The sequence below is a fragment of the Papaver somniferum genome, unplaced genomic scaffold, assembly GCF_003573695.1.
Source record: "Papaver somniferum cultivar HN1 unplaced genomic scaffold, ASM357369v1 unplaced-scaffold_132, whole genome shotgun sequence".
NCBI classification, from domain to species: domain Eukaryota; kingdom Viridiplantae; phylum Streptophyta; class Magnoliopsida; order Ranunculales; family Papaveraceae; genus Papaver; species Papaver somniferum.
This window is the reverse complement of record NW_020622381.1, coordinates 13,610,766-13,627,714: the sequence shown is the minus strand read 5'-3', so window position 1 is coordinate 13,627,714 and position 16,949 is coordinate 13,610,766. Positions and strand designations below refer to the sequence as shown.

Sequence of the window (16,949 nt, the reverse complement as noted above, 5' to 3'; positions counted from 1 at the left end):
GAAAACTAAAAATATCAGGTTGACTTTCGCCCCCGTCAGGGCTACGATGTGGTCGGGCCACATACTGGCCCCTCTTTTTTTATTTACACGTATTAAAAAGTTAGGTTTAACTAAAATCACATTCTACTTTTTCTCCCCAAAAGCATGAAAACTACTTTTGTCCTAAAACTAGCCCCCTCTAAATCTCCCGAAAAGCAAAACAACTAAAAAAGTTTCAAGACGTGGCAAGAAAATAATGTGGCCCGACCACATCGTAGGTGATCCGATTGACTTTAGTGTAATATTAATAGGGCTGTTCATGGTAGGTTTTGGTTCGGTTTCTAGCCAAACCAAAACCGAAACCAATACTATCTGTTTCTAAAAATCTAAACCAAACCAATCCATTAACCATTGGTTCGGTTTCTAAATGGTTCCAGCCGGTTTCGGTTTGTCTCAGTGGTTTTTGGTTAACCAATAGTTATGTCAAACGACTCAAACAAAAAAAAAGATACACAAATTCACAGATAAAAAAATCGTAGTTGCCGATAGTATTGGTTTACACAAATTTACAGACAAAAAAAATAAATAAAAAAATATCAAAAATAGTTAAAGCTTACTCTAAATCTAGAGATCAAAAGAAGATATATAATATATCTTAATTTAGTTAGTGATAAACAAAAAAGAATGAAGAAGGGAAGAAGAAAGTCGAGTAGCAGCAGTGACTGCTGTAGTTAGGGGTGGAGAAGGGAGGAGACTGAGAGAAGGAGAAAGAGAAAGAGGGAAAATATCATACTGAAATATTAGATTTAGGGTTTCTATTTATCCTCTAAATCAATGGGTAGAATCTAATACTTGTTAATCAAGGTAGAAACTAAGTTTAAAAATTAATCGGTTTTCCAATGGTTTTTGGTTCGGTTTTAGAGATCAAACCAAACCAAACCAAAACCAACACTATCGGTTTTCAACTTTCTACACCATAACCAATCCATTAGTAAATGGTTCGGTTTGGTTTCTTCCTAATTGGTCTGGTTCGGTCCGGTTCCAGCGGAAAACCGAAACCATGTTCAGACCTAAATATTAATGTCTAAATAGGGGCTTATTTCAAAAAAGTTTTCTAGAAACTGGAACTATGCCTGTGTGGATGGACAACTGAAAACAAGTTGTCCGCCTATATAACTTTGGAGGAGGGAGTAGAATTGTTGGGTGCCCATATCGCGTATCGAGATTGATGCAGCTGTGGGACATCTAAACCTTTTCCTTTTCTTTTAAGTCTTTCCTGTGTATTATTTTCTTGTTTCTCTTTTTTCACCCTTTTCCTGATATTTTCAGCTAAAGCGAAGGGGAACTTGCTATTTCTATCTTAATATCACACTCAGCATAATCCTTCCAGTTGTTTGTTGTTTGAGTAATTTGTAGTAAAATGGCACCACCAACTACTTTCATGATCACTATCGGTAGTGGAGAGAGTGACTAAAAAGATTCAATTCCCGTTATTACTAGAGTTCTTTTGCTTGTTGCAGACCCACAAATCTCTCTCTCTGGGTGGTGATGATACAATGATATCATACAAAGAAAAAGATGGATCCTTATGAAAGCTCAGTTGCTAATGGCTGATTTTGAGACACGTTTTCTTCATTTCCTCTACATTTTTAAGGATCAACCCTAGTACTGCTCAATAATTTGTTTCTCATTTGGCCTCTGTCTCTCTCTCTTCCTCTCTGAATAATTATAGCTTCAATGGAAAATATGTACAGTCTTGATCCTGCAACGACTAGTACTGGATTTCATCACCAAGGACCACAACTAGTACTGGAAAAACTTCTTCATGGTCAATTTGAAGCAACAGAAGGAGATAATATTCATGAAACACATAATAGTACTATGGATCATCATCATCACCATAATCATCAACAGATGTCTGATGTTATCAAAGCTCAGATCGCTAGTCATCCTCTTTATCCTGACCTTGTTTCTGCTTATATCCAGTGTAGACAGGTATATATTATGATCATCGTCATCATCATCATCGTCTACTAGTAGTGTATTAGTTCTAACATTTTCTCTATTACTACTACAGGTTGGAGCACCACCAGAAATGGCGTTGCTTTTAGAAGAAATAGGGCGAGATCAAACTACTAACAACCCGCTGCTTTGTGGTGGTGGTGTTTGTAGTTCTAGTCATGAAATCGGAACTGATCCTGAACTAGATGAATTCATGGTATAGTTGGTCATTTTATCTCTGTAGAACAAGATACTAAAAAAACAAAAAAAAAACTCAGTTATTGATTATGAATTTTTAATACAGGAATCTTATTGTAAGGTTTTGTTAAGATATAAAGAGGAGTTATCTAAGCCATTCGACGAAGCAACGACGTTTTTAAACAACATAGAGATTCAGCTCAGTAATTTGTTATTGTCTAAAGGAATTTCTTCAACCCCTACTAATACAGCTACTACTACAACCTCTGGTACTGGAAGTGGAAGTTATCACTCACCTGGTACAGTTTTATCTAATCATTATCTACACTATTAGGTCTCTAATTCACTTTTCTTTTACTGTTAACAACTTTATTATTTTATTAGGTTCATTTGTTCGCGCAGGTCTGATTTATGTATATATAGACATGTATACATATGCATGATGATTATTCTAAATTTAGGGTTATGGAATTCAGACTCATCACAGTAGCCTTTAATATACTGAGATTGTTGGCCAGAGGGAGGAATTGAGTTCTGCATTGTACCTATGACCTGCAGACCTAGTCTTGTGAATTTAAGGACAAAAACAGCACTAAATGAAAATTTTACTCCATCCAGCTAATGAATCCAGCACTAGAATTTCAGTAGATATTTAGGAAAACTATGAACATAATTGTTGGTGACTGTGTGAGTATAAACCCTGAATTACGAATATAGGCTTACTGTTGGTGTGAGGCGATATTAATTTTCTGAGTAGTTATGACTAAGAATGAAATTGTAAAACTAGCTGTAGAGATATAAAATCTGGTCAAGGTTTTTTAGTTGGGGGAGTTTAATTTCAGAAAGGGATGAGGGATATAGGTTTGTGCTCAAGCACCATCACCAGCATACAGCAGCTAACAGTAAAACTATTAGTTTCTTCTGAACTATACTGAAATGGTAGCTATATATGTAGTCCTTGGTTTACTAGTAATATTTATCATCCTTGCCGTATGTAGTTAACCTGTTGCACCACACAGCTCTTTTCCCCAAATTAAGCATTTGTTCTTGGAGTATTCACAACTACTAGCTAGATGCCAAAATAATAGTACGATCTATATCAAATGGCAACCACAATTGGAGCATTTACCCATTAGCTAGTTAGCAAGTCCTCGACTAAAAGTTTCTTTCTGTAGTTTGGATTGTGTACACACCCTTTACTATTTCCGGTTTTCTATTCACCCCGGTTATCCAGTATTGCTCCATTGTCTAATTTTCTGCTTTTCTTCCTTGTGAGATTGCAAAAAATAACGGAGTATTTTTTGTTTGTTTGTATGATTCTCACAGTTAATTGTTTGACTGATGATTCTTGACATCCTTTACCATTTAAGTTATGAGCAGCAATGTTATTGGTCGAGCCAACCATAAACATGCTATTTTTATCTATTTTCATGAACCCTGTCATGTCATCCAATTATATTTTGCAAAATGCAGAGGCCACACATCAAGCTATAATGTTTTAGAGATGTGTTGTTACACATGTTACTTATATAGCCTGTAGTCAATTGTTTCTTTTGTTGGCACCAGGCCTCTTTAATGTTTTAGTATAGTTAGGTAACTGAAGGAAATGTTCTTTAAGTGCATTTCACAGTTTCTAAAATCTCGATGTTTAAGTTCTGTCCACCACCATGATACATTCATGCACATTTTCTATATTCATGTGAATTGCAAATTAATTTGTGAAGGTCTTGAGATGTGATAACTTATGAGCTGCCTATTTATGTGTTAATTAATACGGCCAGCGTCAATGCCTATCCACTCTCGTATACCTTCTTATGTTTGTTCAGTTTCACCTTATTGGCACTCTACAAATTTAAGGTTCAAAGCACTTCCATCTGGTTTTATCATTGTGTTGTAGAACGTGTGTAGTAAAGATTATTCCTCCTTACAGACGGAGCAGCGGGGTCCTCAGAAGAGGAGTTGAGTTGCGGGGAGGCAGAAGCATCAGACAGCCATGAATCATCTGCTCCTCGTGCAGCCGATCAGGAGCTGAAGGAAATGCTTATGCGAAAATACAGTGGATATCTGAGTAGTCTTAGGAAGGAATTCTTGAAGAAAAGAAAGAAAGGGAAGTTGCCAAAAGATGCAAGAACAACATTGATGGATTGGTGGAATACTCATTGTAGATGGCCATATCCCACGGTATCCCAATTCATCCTTTACATTCTTTATCAAGAATCCATTGCATAGCTAGTTAATTGGTATATCTCAACAGAAGTTAATGCACTAGTTAATATCCGTTTTTGCTGGGATTGAAACTATTATGCAAATAGATACTTGAGATCTTTTTAGCTTAAATGAAAATTGGTTGCATAATTGCAACAGGAAGAGGAGAAGATGAAGTTAGCTGATGTGACTGGACTAGACCAGAAGCAGATAAACAACTGGTTTATTAATCAAAGAAAGCGGCACTGGAAACCGTCCGAAGACATGCGCTTTGCTCTAATGGAAGGTGTTGGTGGTGGTGGTGGCGGAGGAGCTCCAGTGTATTTTGAATCCAGTGGAAAAGGACCAGCAGATATCAATGACTTGTGTTGATGAAATATAACTCTGAAAATCGTCAATTATCCTTTTTCCTAGTATCTATTCCATATCCTTGGCCAAAAAATTTGTGTCAAATTTATTTAGGGCAATACATATCTCCTAGTGCATCTCAACCTGCAAATATACATAGGAAAATAACATTTATGTATACGGTGATTTCTTTTACTTCTCTGCACATTGCAAGTGTTGAGCTTAATTATCTGACACAATATTCGTCACTTGTGATTGAGAAAGGGAAACATGGTACGCAGAGTAGATAAAAATGTAGATTATGTAGTTTTCAATCCAACTTTTTGAATAATATTAGATCATGTGTATATGTAATTGCCAACGCTATCCATTCAAGAAAAGCTCAATGGACGTAAACTAAGTAACTAACTGAACTACCAGATTTTCGTTACAGCATTCCTAGCAGGAACGGTGATGTATGTTATCTGGCCTAAAATCCAACCTTAGAGCAACTGCAGTGGTGCGATCAAAACCAAAGATCAAAGATCAAAAAAAAGACCAAATTTTGGGTTTAGTCCGTGTTGTGACGCAACGGTACATGATTAAAATTTCGTCAGGCGGACTTTAAAAGTCCGCCCCATTTTTTTTCGTAAAATTTCATCAGGCGGACTTTAAAAGTCCGCCCCATTTTTTGTAACTTTTATCAGGCGGACTTTAAAAGTCCGCCCCATTAAAATTTCATCAGGCGGACTTTAAAAGTCCGCCCCATTTTTGGTAACTTTCATCAGGCGGACTTTAATATGAATTTTCATCGGGCGTAATTTAAATCTCCGCCCGTTAACAAGCGTACTTTAAATTTACGCCCAGCAACAAGCGTACTTTAAATTTACGCCCGATTATATTAGAATTTGGGATTTGGTCGCGACCATATTTGGTCTGGAATTTGATCTTTGGTTGGGATTTGATCTTTACTCCGTCCCACTGTGTTACGATCTCATCCCAAATTTTTGATTATACCCGCCCACTGTGGATGCTCTTAGGAACTCAATCAGAGACCTTTTTTTTTTTTTTTAAGTACTCAACTAAAAACAAACAAACAACTAAAAAGGAGTTCAATGATTAGGAAATGTGATGTTATTTGTCTATGAAGATCATGTTCATCTTATACTACTCGGTAGAAACAAACAACTAAAAAGAACTTACTGAACGTCATTTTATTGAAGTAAAATAGAACTTACACTTCACACACTCACAACATCCACAAAAGGAATTTTTATTAAGCGGGCATCTCTCACTTTTGCAGGTTGAGGACAGATAAATCCAAATTCTCACAAATCAGTTACTCCATGAACTAGTACTGGTATTTATCCTTACTTTTACGCGCAACAATCACCGAATTTATGACGTCGTCCATCGGATGAAAGATAGCGAGAACCTCGAAACCTGGTAAGTCACTAGGCTCAACAATTGGATATAGAAAACCACGAGCACCATGAGCACTCCTCAACATTAACAAGGACCCTGGTGCCATGTACTTAGCCAGATGATCAATGACTTTGCGTTTATCTTCTTTGTTCAATCCAACTAAGGCAGCTAAGAAGACAACTTCGTAGTCGCTTAAACCTGCAGTAACATCCATAATATCAGTATCATGAAACAACATTCGCTTCGACAAGTCGGGATCTGCAGCGACCAAGTTAGTAGCCAAAGCATTGGCTGACCGGTCAATATCATAATTGTGAAACATAGTGTTCCTCAGGTGGTATGAAGCCAATACTATCGACGTGAGAGGCAGAGGTCCGGATCCAATGAAAGCGATGTCACTTGGGTTTTGATTTGTGATGTAATTGCTAAGTATGGTATACTCAAGACGGCCAAGTTTGATGTAATTGGTGTAGTATGGAAAAATGTTAATATGATCAAGTGGGACGTTGAAGGAACCTAACAGGGTTGAGAAGTGCGACTCTAAGAGACCTTCGGCTTCTCCACATAGACGAATGAGTTTGGAATGGATTCCTTGGACTTTTCCAGATAATTTGGTTACATCAATTGGAGATGGTGGTATACAAGTTAGGACTAGTCGAGTGAAAAGAGTGTCAACATCTTTTGAAGGTTTGAGGCTTTTCAAGGTTGATAGGTTGTCATAGATCTCACAAACATTTTGAATTAGCACTTCTTCTTGATCACAAGAAACCAAAGAACCCAATGAACCCATGGCTGACAATCACAAGAAACTAAGAGCAACAGTTTGACCAATCAATCACTACAAAGATTTATTGATGCTGAAAAGAATTCTTACTTTTGTCTGATGATTGTTTTTGATTTTTTAACCTCCAAATGTGGTGGCTATTTATGGACAGCATTTGCAGCCCAGTGAACACACAATATAATATAGTTAGTTGTGAGCATGAGCAAGACACGCTCCTTTGGTTTGCTTTACCTAATTGGAGTGTGCACCACACTAGTTGGATGACTAGAATTATAGGGTCCTGACAGTCATTTTCGGGTCAATTCTTGTAGACTAGAGAGTAGAGACTGGGAGAATTTGCTTGAAGAACTTTCTTAATTACGGTTAACAGTTCACTTCGCCACGTTTAAAGGCTTTAACTGATTAAACTAACTACACTTATTCAGTGATTTATAATCTATATGGCCTCATATCTTATGGAACGGCTATATGTGTTGACATATAACAAACCAAACAAACAAAGCAGAAAAATAATTAACAACTGATTGTTTAGTTTAACAACAAAATTAGGAATACGCCAATACTGTTGGTAATGCAATTGCAAAGAAAACGAACAACGGATTGATGTTTGGTAGACTAGTAGTAGCTGTGTTATCATAGGAAGCCACAAACACATCAAAACGTATCGCAACAGTAATGTTAATTTCATCTCGAATTGCTGTATGCCTGTATTCAATTTGTAATCCAAGTTTTTAATTACAAATGTCATTGTCACTATGATTAGGTTTATCACTTGTGATAAAAATACCTAGATTTAGGCTTATGTGACATCCAAAGATCACTTGTGACTGTAATACCTAAATTTCGTAAAAGATATGTTTTTCTCACTCATTCATGTAGGTGTAACAATTGATGTTTGCTAACTAAACATTGACATAGAGGCAAAAGTAGCAGTTGTTTTCTTCTGCTTTCCTCTTGCACACAAAATGTACTTACATTTTCTGCCAACGAATTTTGACCCATTTTGAGTTAGTCCTACGGTGGAAGAGTTCGAACTTCCATCTTCCATCTTCCATCTTTCACGCCACCTCGACATTTTGAATTGTGGATGGAAGTGGAAGTATAGCGGTGGAATAGTAGAAACTCTATTCAAAATAGCGTTTTAGACTAATAAGAATAGCGTTAGAAAAACGCTATTCAAAACACTATTAAGATTAGCGTTTTTTCTCAGCCATTAGATTTTCAACGACTCGTTTTAAATCTGCAAATAAAGCGTTATTCTGAATAGCGCTTTACGCTATTCAGATTAGCGTTGGACGTTATTTTTATTGACGTTTTCCGTCTTCTAGCGCGCTATTCTGAATAGCGTTTTATGCTAATCTGATTAGCACTTCCATGGATTTCACGGACCATCCCGCAAAATTATGGAACATGGCTTGGAAAAATTATGGAAGACCCCAACTTGAAAGCCACTGGACTTGACATTCCACAATTTTTCCACACTTGGAATAGGTTGGATTCCACCATAAGACTTGCTCTTAGTTAGTTGGCGTTTGAGTTGTCTTGATGTTGCTTTGAGTTGGTTAAAATGTCTGCTATTTAGTGCTTCGCCCATTTTCCTTTTTCTTTTTATAAAACAAATGTATTTCTTCCTTATGCAATAAGTATTGAAACATATGGGAATGAGCAAAATGGTTGGGCATTTGGGGGAAGATGAAAAATGCTAGTCAAAAAATATTCCTAACAACGCAAATGATTGTTCATAGGACTTTGAATGAAGACAATTTTGTGGTGAAAAATGAAATCTTTTATAACTGAGAAAAAGTGAAGCTTATGTATTTTCTATTTTTTTGGTTTTGAAACATTCAGCGGGGAAGTGATGCTTATGTGTAAGCATGCTACTGTGCTTGTAATTGTAAGACCACCGCCTGAATATATACATATTTATATACGTGTTGTCATGTTACATGTGACCTAAATTGCAATTTCTAAAGCATTCCCAACGCAAGAACCTGTGAACTGCCTATTTTTGTGTTGATTACAGACAGTGCAGGTGTTTGTTCAGTCTTATGCTTGTTTGCTAGTAGGCACCGTGGGTGTAGAGTTCAAAGTACTTTTGTTCGACTTATTGTCATGTTGTCGAAGGCGTATGGTAAGAATTATTTATTTTTTCAGATGGAGCAGCTGCATCCAGAGAAGAGGGTTAAGTTGCAGGGACTCTGACGCATTGGAAAGCCCGAAATCCTCTGCTCTGCGTGCAGCTGTAGGAGCTGAAGGAAATGCTCATGTGAAAATACAGTGGATATCTGTTTAATTAAAGGAAGGACTTCTTACACAAAGGAAGATAGTTAAATTGCTAAAAGAGGCGAGAACAACATCGGCAGATTGGTGGAATACTCATTGTGGACATAAACGACTGTCTATCCTGATTCGTTCTTGAAGACACAGAAGATAATTTTATTTAAGTTGAAACAGGAACTACATCTCACACACTTGAAGACACAGAAAATACAGAAGTTTATTTTAGTGGCCTTCTCCACTTTCACACACACCAACCTCTACTAACAGAAAAGAAAAAGGGGATTTTAATAAAGTGCCACACTTCCAATTTGCAGTTTAAGAAAATGCCACCGTTTTTTTCAGAGTTTATTTAATGCCACACGTTTGACCTTTTCCATCCAAAAAAACTGTTGCCATCAGTTAGTGCATAGGTGGCATTTATCCAGCTTAGTAAAAGACATATACACCCTCAAATCTGTCACAGCTCTATCTCTGCTTAAACATCTCAACTCCATTTACTCCAGCCATCACCCTGTAATCTGGCATACTCAGCTTCACCAGGACCACGACCAGCTTAACCTCCTTTCTTCATTTCCAACAATCTCTGCCTGCGAACACATCAGAACTACCACCAAACTGCAGCGGCAACAATACCAGCTGCACCATTTCATCTCATAAACATACATCTCCTCATACCATTTCCAGTGCCAATTCAATTTCATTACCAGCAAATCTGTTACTCATCTCGCTTGCAATCTCGCCATGTCCAGTTCAACAGCATCATACCCATCCGTAATCCATCACCGATTCCTCCTTGTTCTTGGGTTCACTGCACCTGCAACATCCACCAGTAAAACTCTCCAGCATCAACACTGTCATGTCACCTGTCCTAGCATTCATCTAAGTCACGAAATACCCATGGAACTCTGTAGCAACACTTCAGTTCCATGGCAATTCATCACCAACCATCGCAGTCATTTTCTCTTGCTTCATCTCAAGAGCCTACAACAACTCCCTGCAGCTCCTGTGACATTAACCAAGCACAAACCACCTTCAATTCTGTTGCAACTACCACTGCAAAACACACCTGCAATTCCAGCTCAAACCTATCTTCAGTTCATCTATAATATCAACAGCAACATCATTTCCTCAAGTACCATCAATGGCAGTAGCAGGAGTGTCTTCTTATCCCTTGTTCTCATCAACTTCCTTTCCTTGAAGATGTTCTTCACTGAACCCTAAAATTCAATTCGATATTAATTTCATCCCCAAAATCACTCAAAACTCGAATCCGAGTTGAACTCATCTTCTATTCAACAACTTTCAGCAACATCCCTTGTACACAGGCTCAACTGGTAGAAACTGAGCTTGAAGAGGTGAAGAAAAATCCATTTAGGACTTTTATCGAACACCTAATGTGCCATTCTCATCTTGGTGTAACATTGAAATTTCTAGCGGTTCTAAACTCACTGAAACACCTGCAAATTCAATTCACAACAAACCCATAGTTCAGAAACTATTCAACAATCATAAATCTCCAAATCCAGTCCAAATTATCAACCAACAAGACCATTATCTTCACTGGTTTAATTGGTCTTCAAACTCCATCAACTGCTCAGCATTTCGAACTCATTTCAGCCTGGAAGTCGAGATATAAAATCTCTTGATAGACCCTGGAAAATACCCATTGTAGGCTCTGAAAGATGATTCACGGAAGCAACACATTTCCTCCTGTTATTCTTTTCTTTTTTTGTTTACCGGTGATAAAGACGGTGAACCCATGACTAGTATAATAGGGTTTTCAAGGGTAAATATGTAAATCACGAAAGATTCTTTTGACCGAGTCAGCGAAAAAGACCAAGTGTGTGGGTCCTGACGGAAAAACTAACGGTTGTGGCATTTAATAAACTCTGAAAAAAACGGTGGCATTTTCTTGAATCGGGATTTGCAAGTGTGGCAGTTTGTTAAAAATCCCAAAGAAAAATACGACAATAAACACATCCAGATGCTCACAGTAATATGTCAGCTCAGCCCTGTCTGATAGAAAACTGCATGAAGTAGTACCTGCTTATTATGCCAACGGTAAGTGGTCCAACCCTATTGATCAATTACCGTATGAACTAGTACTGTTTTACTTTATGTTCTTAATCTTACGGGCAACGACCACTGAATTTATTACCTCGTCCATTGGATGGAAAATTGCGAGAACCTCAAAACCTGGTAAATCACTAGGCTCAACAATGGGATAGAGAAACCCACGAGCACCATGAGCACTCCGCAACATCAGCAAGGAACCTGGTGCCATGTGCTTAGCCAAATGATCAATAACTCTGCATTTATCTACTTTGTTCAAACCAACTAAAGCAGCTAAGAAAACAACTTCATAGTCGTATAAGCCATTAGTGACATCCATAATGTCAGTATCATGAAATAACATTCGCTTCGACAAGTCGGGATCTGGAGCGACCAAGTTAATTAGAAGCTAACGCATTGGCAGATATGTCGATGTCGTAATTGTGAAAGGTAGTGTTCCTTAGATGGTTTGAAGCCAGTACAATGGATGTAAGCGGCAAGGGACCGGAACCAATAAAAGCGATGTGATTTGGGTTTGGGTTTGTGATATAGTTCTAAGTATAGTATACTCAAGACGACCAAGTTTGATGTAATTTGTGTAGTATGGAAAGATGTTGATATGATCAAGTGGGATATCGTAAGTACCTAATAGGGTTGAGTAATGGGCTTCTAAGAGGCCTTCAGCTTCCCCACAGAGACGAATGAGATTGGAACGGATTCCTTGGTCTGTGACTGATAATTTGGTGACATCAATTGGAGATGGTGGAATGCAAGCTAGGACTAGTTGAGTGAAAAGAGTGTTTACATCTTTTGAAGGTTTGAGGCTCTCCAGGGTTGATAAGTTGTTATAAATTTCAGAAATGTTTTGAATTAACAGTTCTTCGTCGTTACATGAATTCAGTGAACCTAATGAACCCATAGTTGACAGTAAAATGTTGCTAAGAATACTAATGAAGATACAATGAGTTTGAAGAAAATTGTTACTATTTTCAGATGCCTCTGTTTGATGTAGCAACTAGCAACCTCCGAATTGGTGGCTATTTATGGACAACATTTGCTGGGCCTATCGAAAGAGTTAGTTGAGCTAATATATTCCCTTTGAGGTTTGCTACAATGTAATTGTATCCTTTGTGACACCACATAGGGGCCATATTTTACAATTATCATATGTAAAATTATGTACGCTGATGGCATTTGCCAGAAAAAAAAAAGAAAAGAAAGAAGAGGAGCTACACATGTTGACTGTTAAGTATCTAATAGAAAATGCAAATTTATCATAGATGATACCTAAGAAGTAATGCTAATAAGAAATGAATTGAATTGATGTAGCGTAGTAGTGTCGTCATAGAAAAGCAATTGAAACCACTTCAAAAAAAATGCATTTACCTTCAGCTTAGCGTGGAGTAGAGGCAGAGCAGTGTTGTTATGTTGAAAATGCTAATTGTGCTCATGATCGACTTCCCCCTGATCTAAAAACCGCAACTTCCCTCTGTCCTAAAGAATTTGTTTGATTAAATTTAATGATCACAATTGAAAATGAAGACGAACAGTAACCTACACAGGAATATTACTAAACTGATAAAGGCCGTGAATTTATCCGGATTAAACATTTTGAGTGAAGCTGGAGGTATGATTGGACCAAGCGGACATGAAAAATCAAATGATTCTAAGGCTAAGTCCTAGGGGCTAGATTGAGCTGTTAGATTGGTCAAAATGTGTTACAAGTTAAAAAAAAAAAGTGTGTCTAAAAGTTAACACTAGTACTTACTAGTTCTCTTTATAACAAGTGCTCGTAGTTCAACTAGCAACGAGATTGAAATGCTGAATCATTCAACGCTCGAAAAATGATCTCAACGGTGAACAATTTGGCGGTAGACGAATTTTCTAAGGAACAAATCGGACATCCAAGTAGAAAAATATCTTAATTTAATCGAAGTCAAAGATATGGAATTTGAAGAGAATATATGGGAACAATCTCTGAATATCTATCTACAGGTGGCGCACATGGACACGAATTAAAGAGAAGATTACATCTCAAAATGATTTTGGATCGTCCGTTTAAAAGTGAAAGATGATTTATTGGGCCCATACCTCATCTAGTTGTTTTGGGTAGCGGTAAAATCGTAGGATGACGTCGTGTCCTGGATGCAAGAAGTGACAACTGAACAATGATGTTGACTGGGTGCTGTTTGATGTTTGTATCATTCAGCGTCCAACATTGTTTTATTCATCGTTTCGCTGTTAGATTAGCCAATTCATAAGACTTAGAAGGTTACCGTAACTGACGTGGACTACTAGATAAACTGCTAGATTAGAAGACCATTGGACTTAGCCTAAGGGTTTCGGTTTGTATGCAGGAGAAAATTACAGCATCTAGCTACAAATCTCCACTTCTTAACTTTTTGAGATTACTATCAGATCGTTTTGTTTAGATACAACACACATGTAAACTGTATCTTTTTGGACTAATCTTTCCTTGTGCTATTTGTAGCCTATGTGCCTTTTTGGGCACATTTCACCTACGGATTTACGGGTGTACAACTTCCATGTAAAACAAAACTATACGGAATTTACTAGATTTGTACACCCCATGTAATTTGGTACACCCCTATAGCAATTTTGCAAAAAAGAGATACTCAGTAACATTGGAGGAATTGTATCTCATTATTCCACCGCCTTTACTCTCTTCTGCGCTGAGAAATAGGCCGGGTATTTCTCACACGTGCCGCAGACCGCTAGACCAAAACCCTAATTGATATCCCCCATTTGTATGAAACTGAGTCAGCCTTTGTAATGGTGTGTTGAGAGGAAAATATTCTTTTTAACCGAGTTGGCCAAGAGAGAGAAATATTCTCTGATTTGTGAGAATGACTAGGATAAGTCATGTGAAAGGACATGGAATGCCTCAGAAATCGTGTGTAGAGTGTGAGAAAAGTTGCGGTTCTTTTTCTCTCTATGGCCTGTCACATATTTCACATGAAGATCGTATCATTGCTTGTGGGTACCTTTGTTAAGCATGCGAAGTTCAAAGGAGCTTATCCACGTTTTTGGATAGACATGTACAGTTCAGGCTCAATTTACTAGCTGTGAGTGTGTTTGAGACACTGAGAAATAGGCTTGAGCTCTAGGTGAGACTTGTGCCTGAGTCTTACGCCTGTATAAGACTCTTCAGACAAGCTGGCTCAGCTCGGATAAGGCTGTTTGAGATTTAACAGACGCGACTGAGGCTATTTGAGATTTAGCCGACGCGACTGAGGCCGTCAGAGACTTGGCTGACGCGACTGAGACCGTCTGATATTTGGCCAACGCGACTGAGGCCGTCTGATATTTGGCCGACACGACTGAGTCTCTCCAAAGTCAGCTGGGACATGTTCGGGAGAGAAATAAAGCTTGGACGCCTAATAATATCTTTGCGAGATTTCAGATCACTTGCCTTTGACCAGCGTATCTTGCAGAGATGTGCTAGGAGTCAATTGTGTCTGTATTCAGGGGCCGGCATGACCAGTGTATCTCGAAAGGATGTTTATAGGAGTCTGTCAAAAGGGCCCAGAGGCAGAGTAACCAGCGTATATTGCGGGGATGTCCTAAGAATTATTCAGAGGCCTCAGTAGGTCGATTCAGAGCCTAGAGTAGACATGACCAGTGTATCTCGCGACAATGTGCTAGGAATCAGTCCTTCATCTCAAATATGGTGAGTCGTGCTTAAAGGAGCCATGTATATCTCTGCTCTGGGTTATAAGTTCGTTGGGGACGTTTTTACGCATCTACAGAATCTACATGACCAGCAGTATCTCGTCGAGGATGTATAATAGGAATCATGGCATCACAACCAGCTGCGTCTCCCGAAGACATGTTAGAATTATGGTTGGTTCCTAAGTCTGTCGGGGACGTTTTACGCTCTACAGAACCTATGTAACCAGTAGTATCTACGGCTGCACATGGTTCGCTTTTTATCGGTTATTGGAAAAACCAAAACCGAAACCATAATGCTCGGTTTTTCAATATTAAAAACTAATAAAACCATTAAGCTTATTCGGATTCATTCAGTTCGGTTTCTACTCGGTTTTGTATAAAACCATTCGGTTTTTGGTTAACCAGCTTAGTCAGAGGAATTTTTTTATATTTGTCAGTCACAAAAAACTGACAGGTAAATTTTCACATCTTGCCATTAAAGTTTCAAATACATCAGATATTCAACTTCCAATACATATTAACTATTAACATAAACATTAAATTTTAAAGAGTCTACTTTCTCCTTGATAAAAAAATTCATGATTATAACTGGTTGTTACTTCTTAAGTGGGTACATATCTTTAAACTTTAGATGGACAATCAGCCTAGAGGCACCATTCCTGAGAGGATCAACAGAAAATCAATTGTTCCGCATTCAATAGGAGGTTGTAATGGTACCTGCACATACGCAAACTCGAGTTAAATATGAATTGCTCAACCAAATCAGTACAATGGTACATAATGTAACCTATAGTCATTGTGGAGTTCAAAACTATACCACTTAAATTAAAATAGAAAGCATAAATCTAGCAACCCATTGTTTAAACTTCATACGTGCACGCACACAAACATAACATATAGACACACAGTAACAACAACCATGTTTGGAAAAATAAATCAATGATTATCTCTGGCTAGAAAATTATAACTAGCCAAGAGTCCTAAATGCTTGGGCTCACATTGTCTGGATTGGTACACTTGCAATGCCTAGTATGTGGAGAATATAAATATATAATTGTTGTTGATCTGATTTCCATCAACAGATACTGAAACAAATACTATATGTGAAACAAACTTTAGAATATAGCAGGTAGGCTTCTAGTAATGAAACTTCCTCACTATGTACTAATTTTGAGTTGTATAGTGGAATAATTAGAATGACGAGAGTGCCCACTACTATTGTTGGGGCTGCAACACAAATGGACTTGGGCTGCTCTGGATTATAAGGAACCATTTTTTGGGCACCACTTTTTTTTTTTTTTTGGTGGAGACCACTATGTGATAAGAATATCTACCTTTTAATCGTCCCATGTAGTTTACTAAATAGCTCAATTGGACAAGAAAGATAACTTTTCCTCTCATATTGTGTGACTATAAAGACTCGAGTGAACGCCAACATATCGTAGGTGAAATGTGCAAAACTATATCGTAGGTGAAATGGGCACATTTCACCTACGGGTTTACGGGTGTACCACTTCCATGTAAAACAAAACTATACGGAATTTGGTGGACTTGTACACCCCATGTAATTTGGTACACCCCTATAGAAATTTTGCAAAAAAGAGATACTCAGTAATATTGGAGGTATTGTATCTCATTATTCCACCGCCTTTAGTCTCTTCTGCGATGAGAAATATGTCGGGTATTTCTCACACGTGTCGTAGACCGCCAGACCAAAACCCTAATCAATATCCCCCATTTGTATAAAGCTGAGTCAGCCTTTGTGATGATGTGTTGAGAGGAAAACATTCTCTTTAGCCGGGTTGGCCAAGAGAGAGAGATATTCTCTGATTTGTGAGAATGATTAGGATAAGTCATGTGAAAGGACATGGAATGCCTCAGAAATCGTGTGTAGAGTGTGAGAAAAGTTGCGGTTCTCCCTCTCTCCATAGCCTGTCACATATTTCACATGAAGATCGTATTATTGCTTGTGGGTCCCTTTGTTGAGCATGCGGAGCTCAAATAA

General features: G+C 37.9%; 2 protein-coding genes and 1 pseudogene across 2 annotated transcripts; 1 reads left to right on the top strand and 2 right to left on the bottom strand.

Moving 5' to 3' along the window:
* Positions 1 to 1,283: 1,283 nt before the first annotated feature.
* Positions 1,284 to 5,069, top strand: LOC113333363 (homeobox protein knotted-1-like 1). The gene is made up of 5 exons (XM_026579868.1): positions 1,284 to 1,974; positions 2,057 to 2,197; positions 2,285 to 2,477; positions 4,109 to 4,359; positions 4,543 to 5,069. Exons 1-5 carry the CDS (start codon positions 1,717 to 1,719, stop codon positions 4,753 to 4,755), a joined length of 1,056 nt encoding a protein of 351 aa, XP_026435653.1. The 5' UTR covers positions 1,284 to 1,716; the 3' UTR covers positions 4,756 to 5,069.
* An 852-nt stretch (positions 5,070 to 5,921) lies between these two features.
* LOC113333378 (nicotianamine synthase-like) lies at positions 5,922 to 7,042 on the bottom strand. Its single transcript, XM_026579889.1, has one exon. It carries the CDS (start codon positions 6,923 to 6,925, stop codon positions 6,062 to 6,064), a length of 864 nt encoding a protein of 287 aa, XP_026435674.1. The 5' UTR covers positions 6,926 to 7,042; the 3' UTR covers positions 5,922 to 6,061.
* A 4,267-nt stretch (positions 7,043 to 11,309) lies between these two features.
* Positions 11,310 to 12,170, bottom strand: LOC113332838 (annotated as a pseudogene).
* Between the last annotated feature and the right edge of the window lie 4,779 nt (positions 12,171 to 16,949).

Bases quoted from the DNA above. Each gene is read 5' to 3' on its own strand.
- LOC113333363 (XM_026579868.1), top strand. From the start codon at position 1,717: ATGGAAAATATGTACAGTCTTGATCCTGCAACGACTAGTACTGGATTT. The intron at 2,198-2,284 runs GTATAGTTGGTC...TTTTTAATACAG, and splicing joins CTGAACTAGATGAATTCATG to GAATCTTATTGTAAGGTTTT. The intron at 2,478-4,108 runs GTACAGTTTTAT...TCCTCCTTACAG, and splicing joins TGGAAGTTATCACTCACCTG to ACGGAGCAGCGGGGTCCTCA.
- LOC113333378 (XM_026579889.1), bottom strand. From the start codon at position 6,925: ATGGGTTCATTGGGTTCTTTGGTTTCTTGTGATCAAGAAGAAGTGCTA.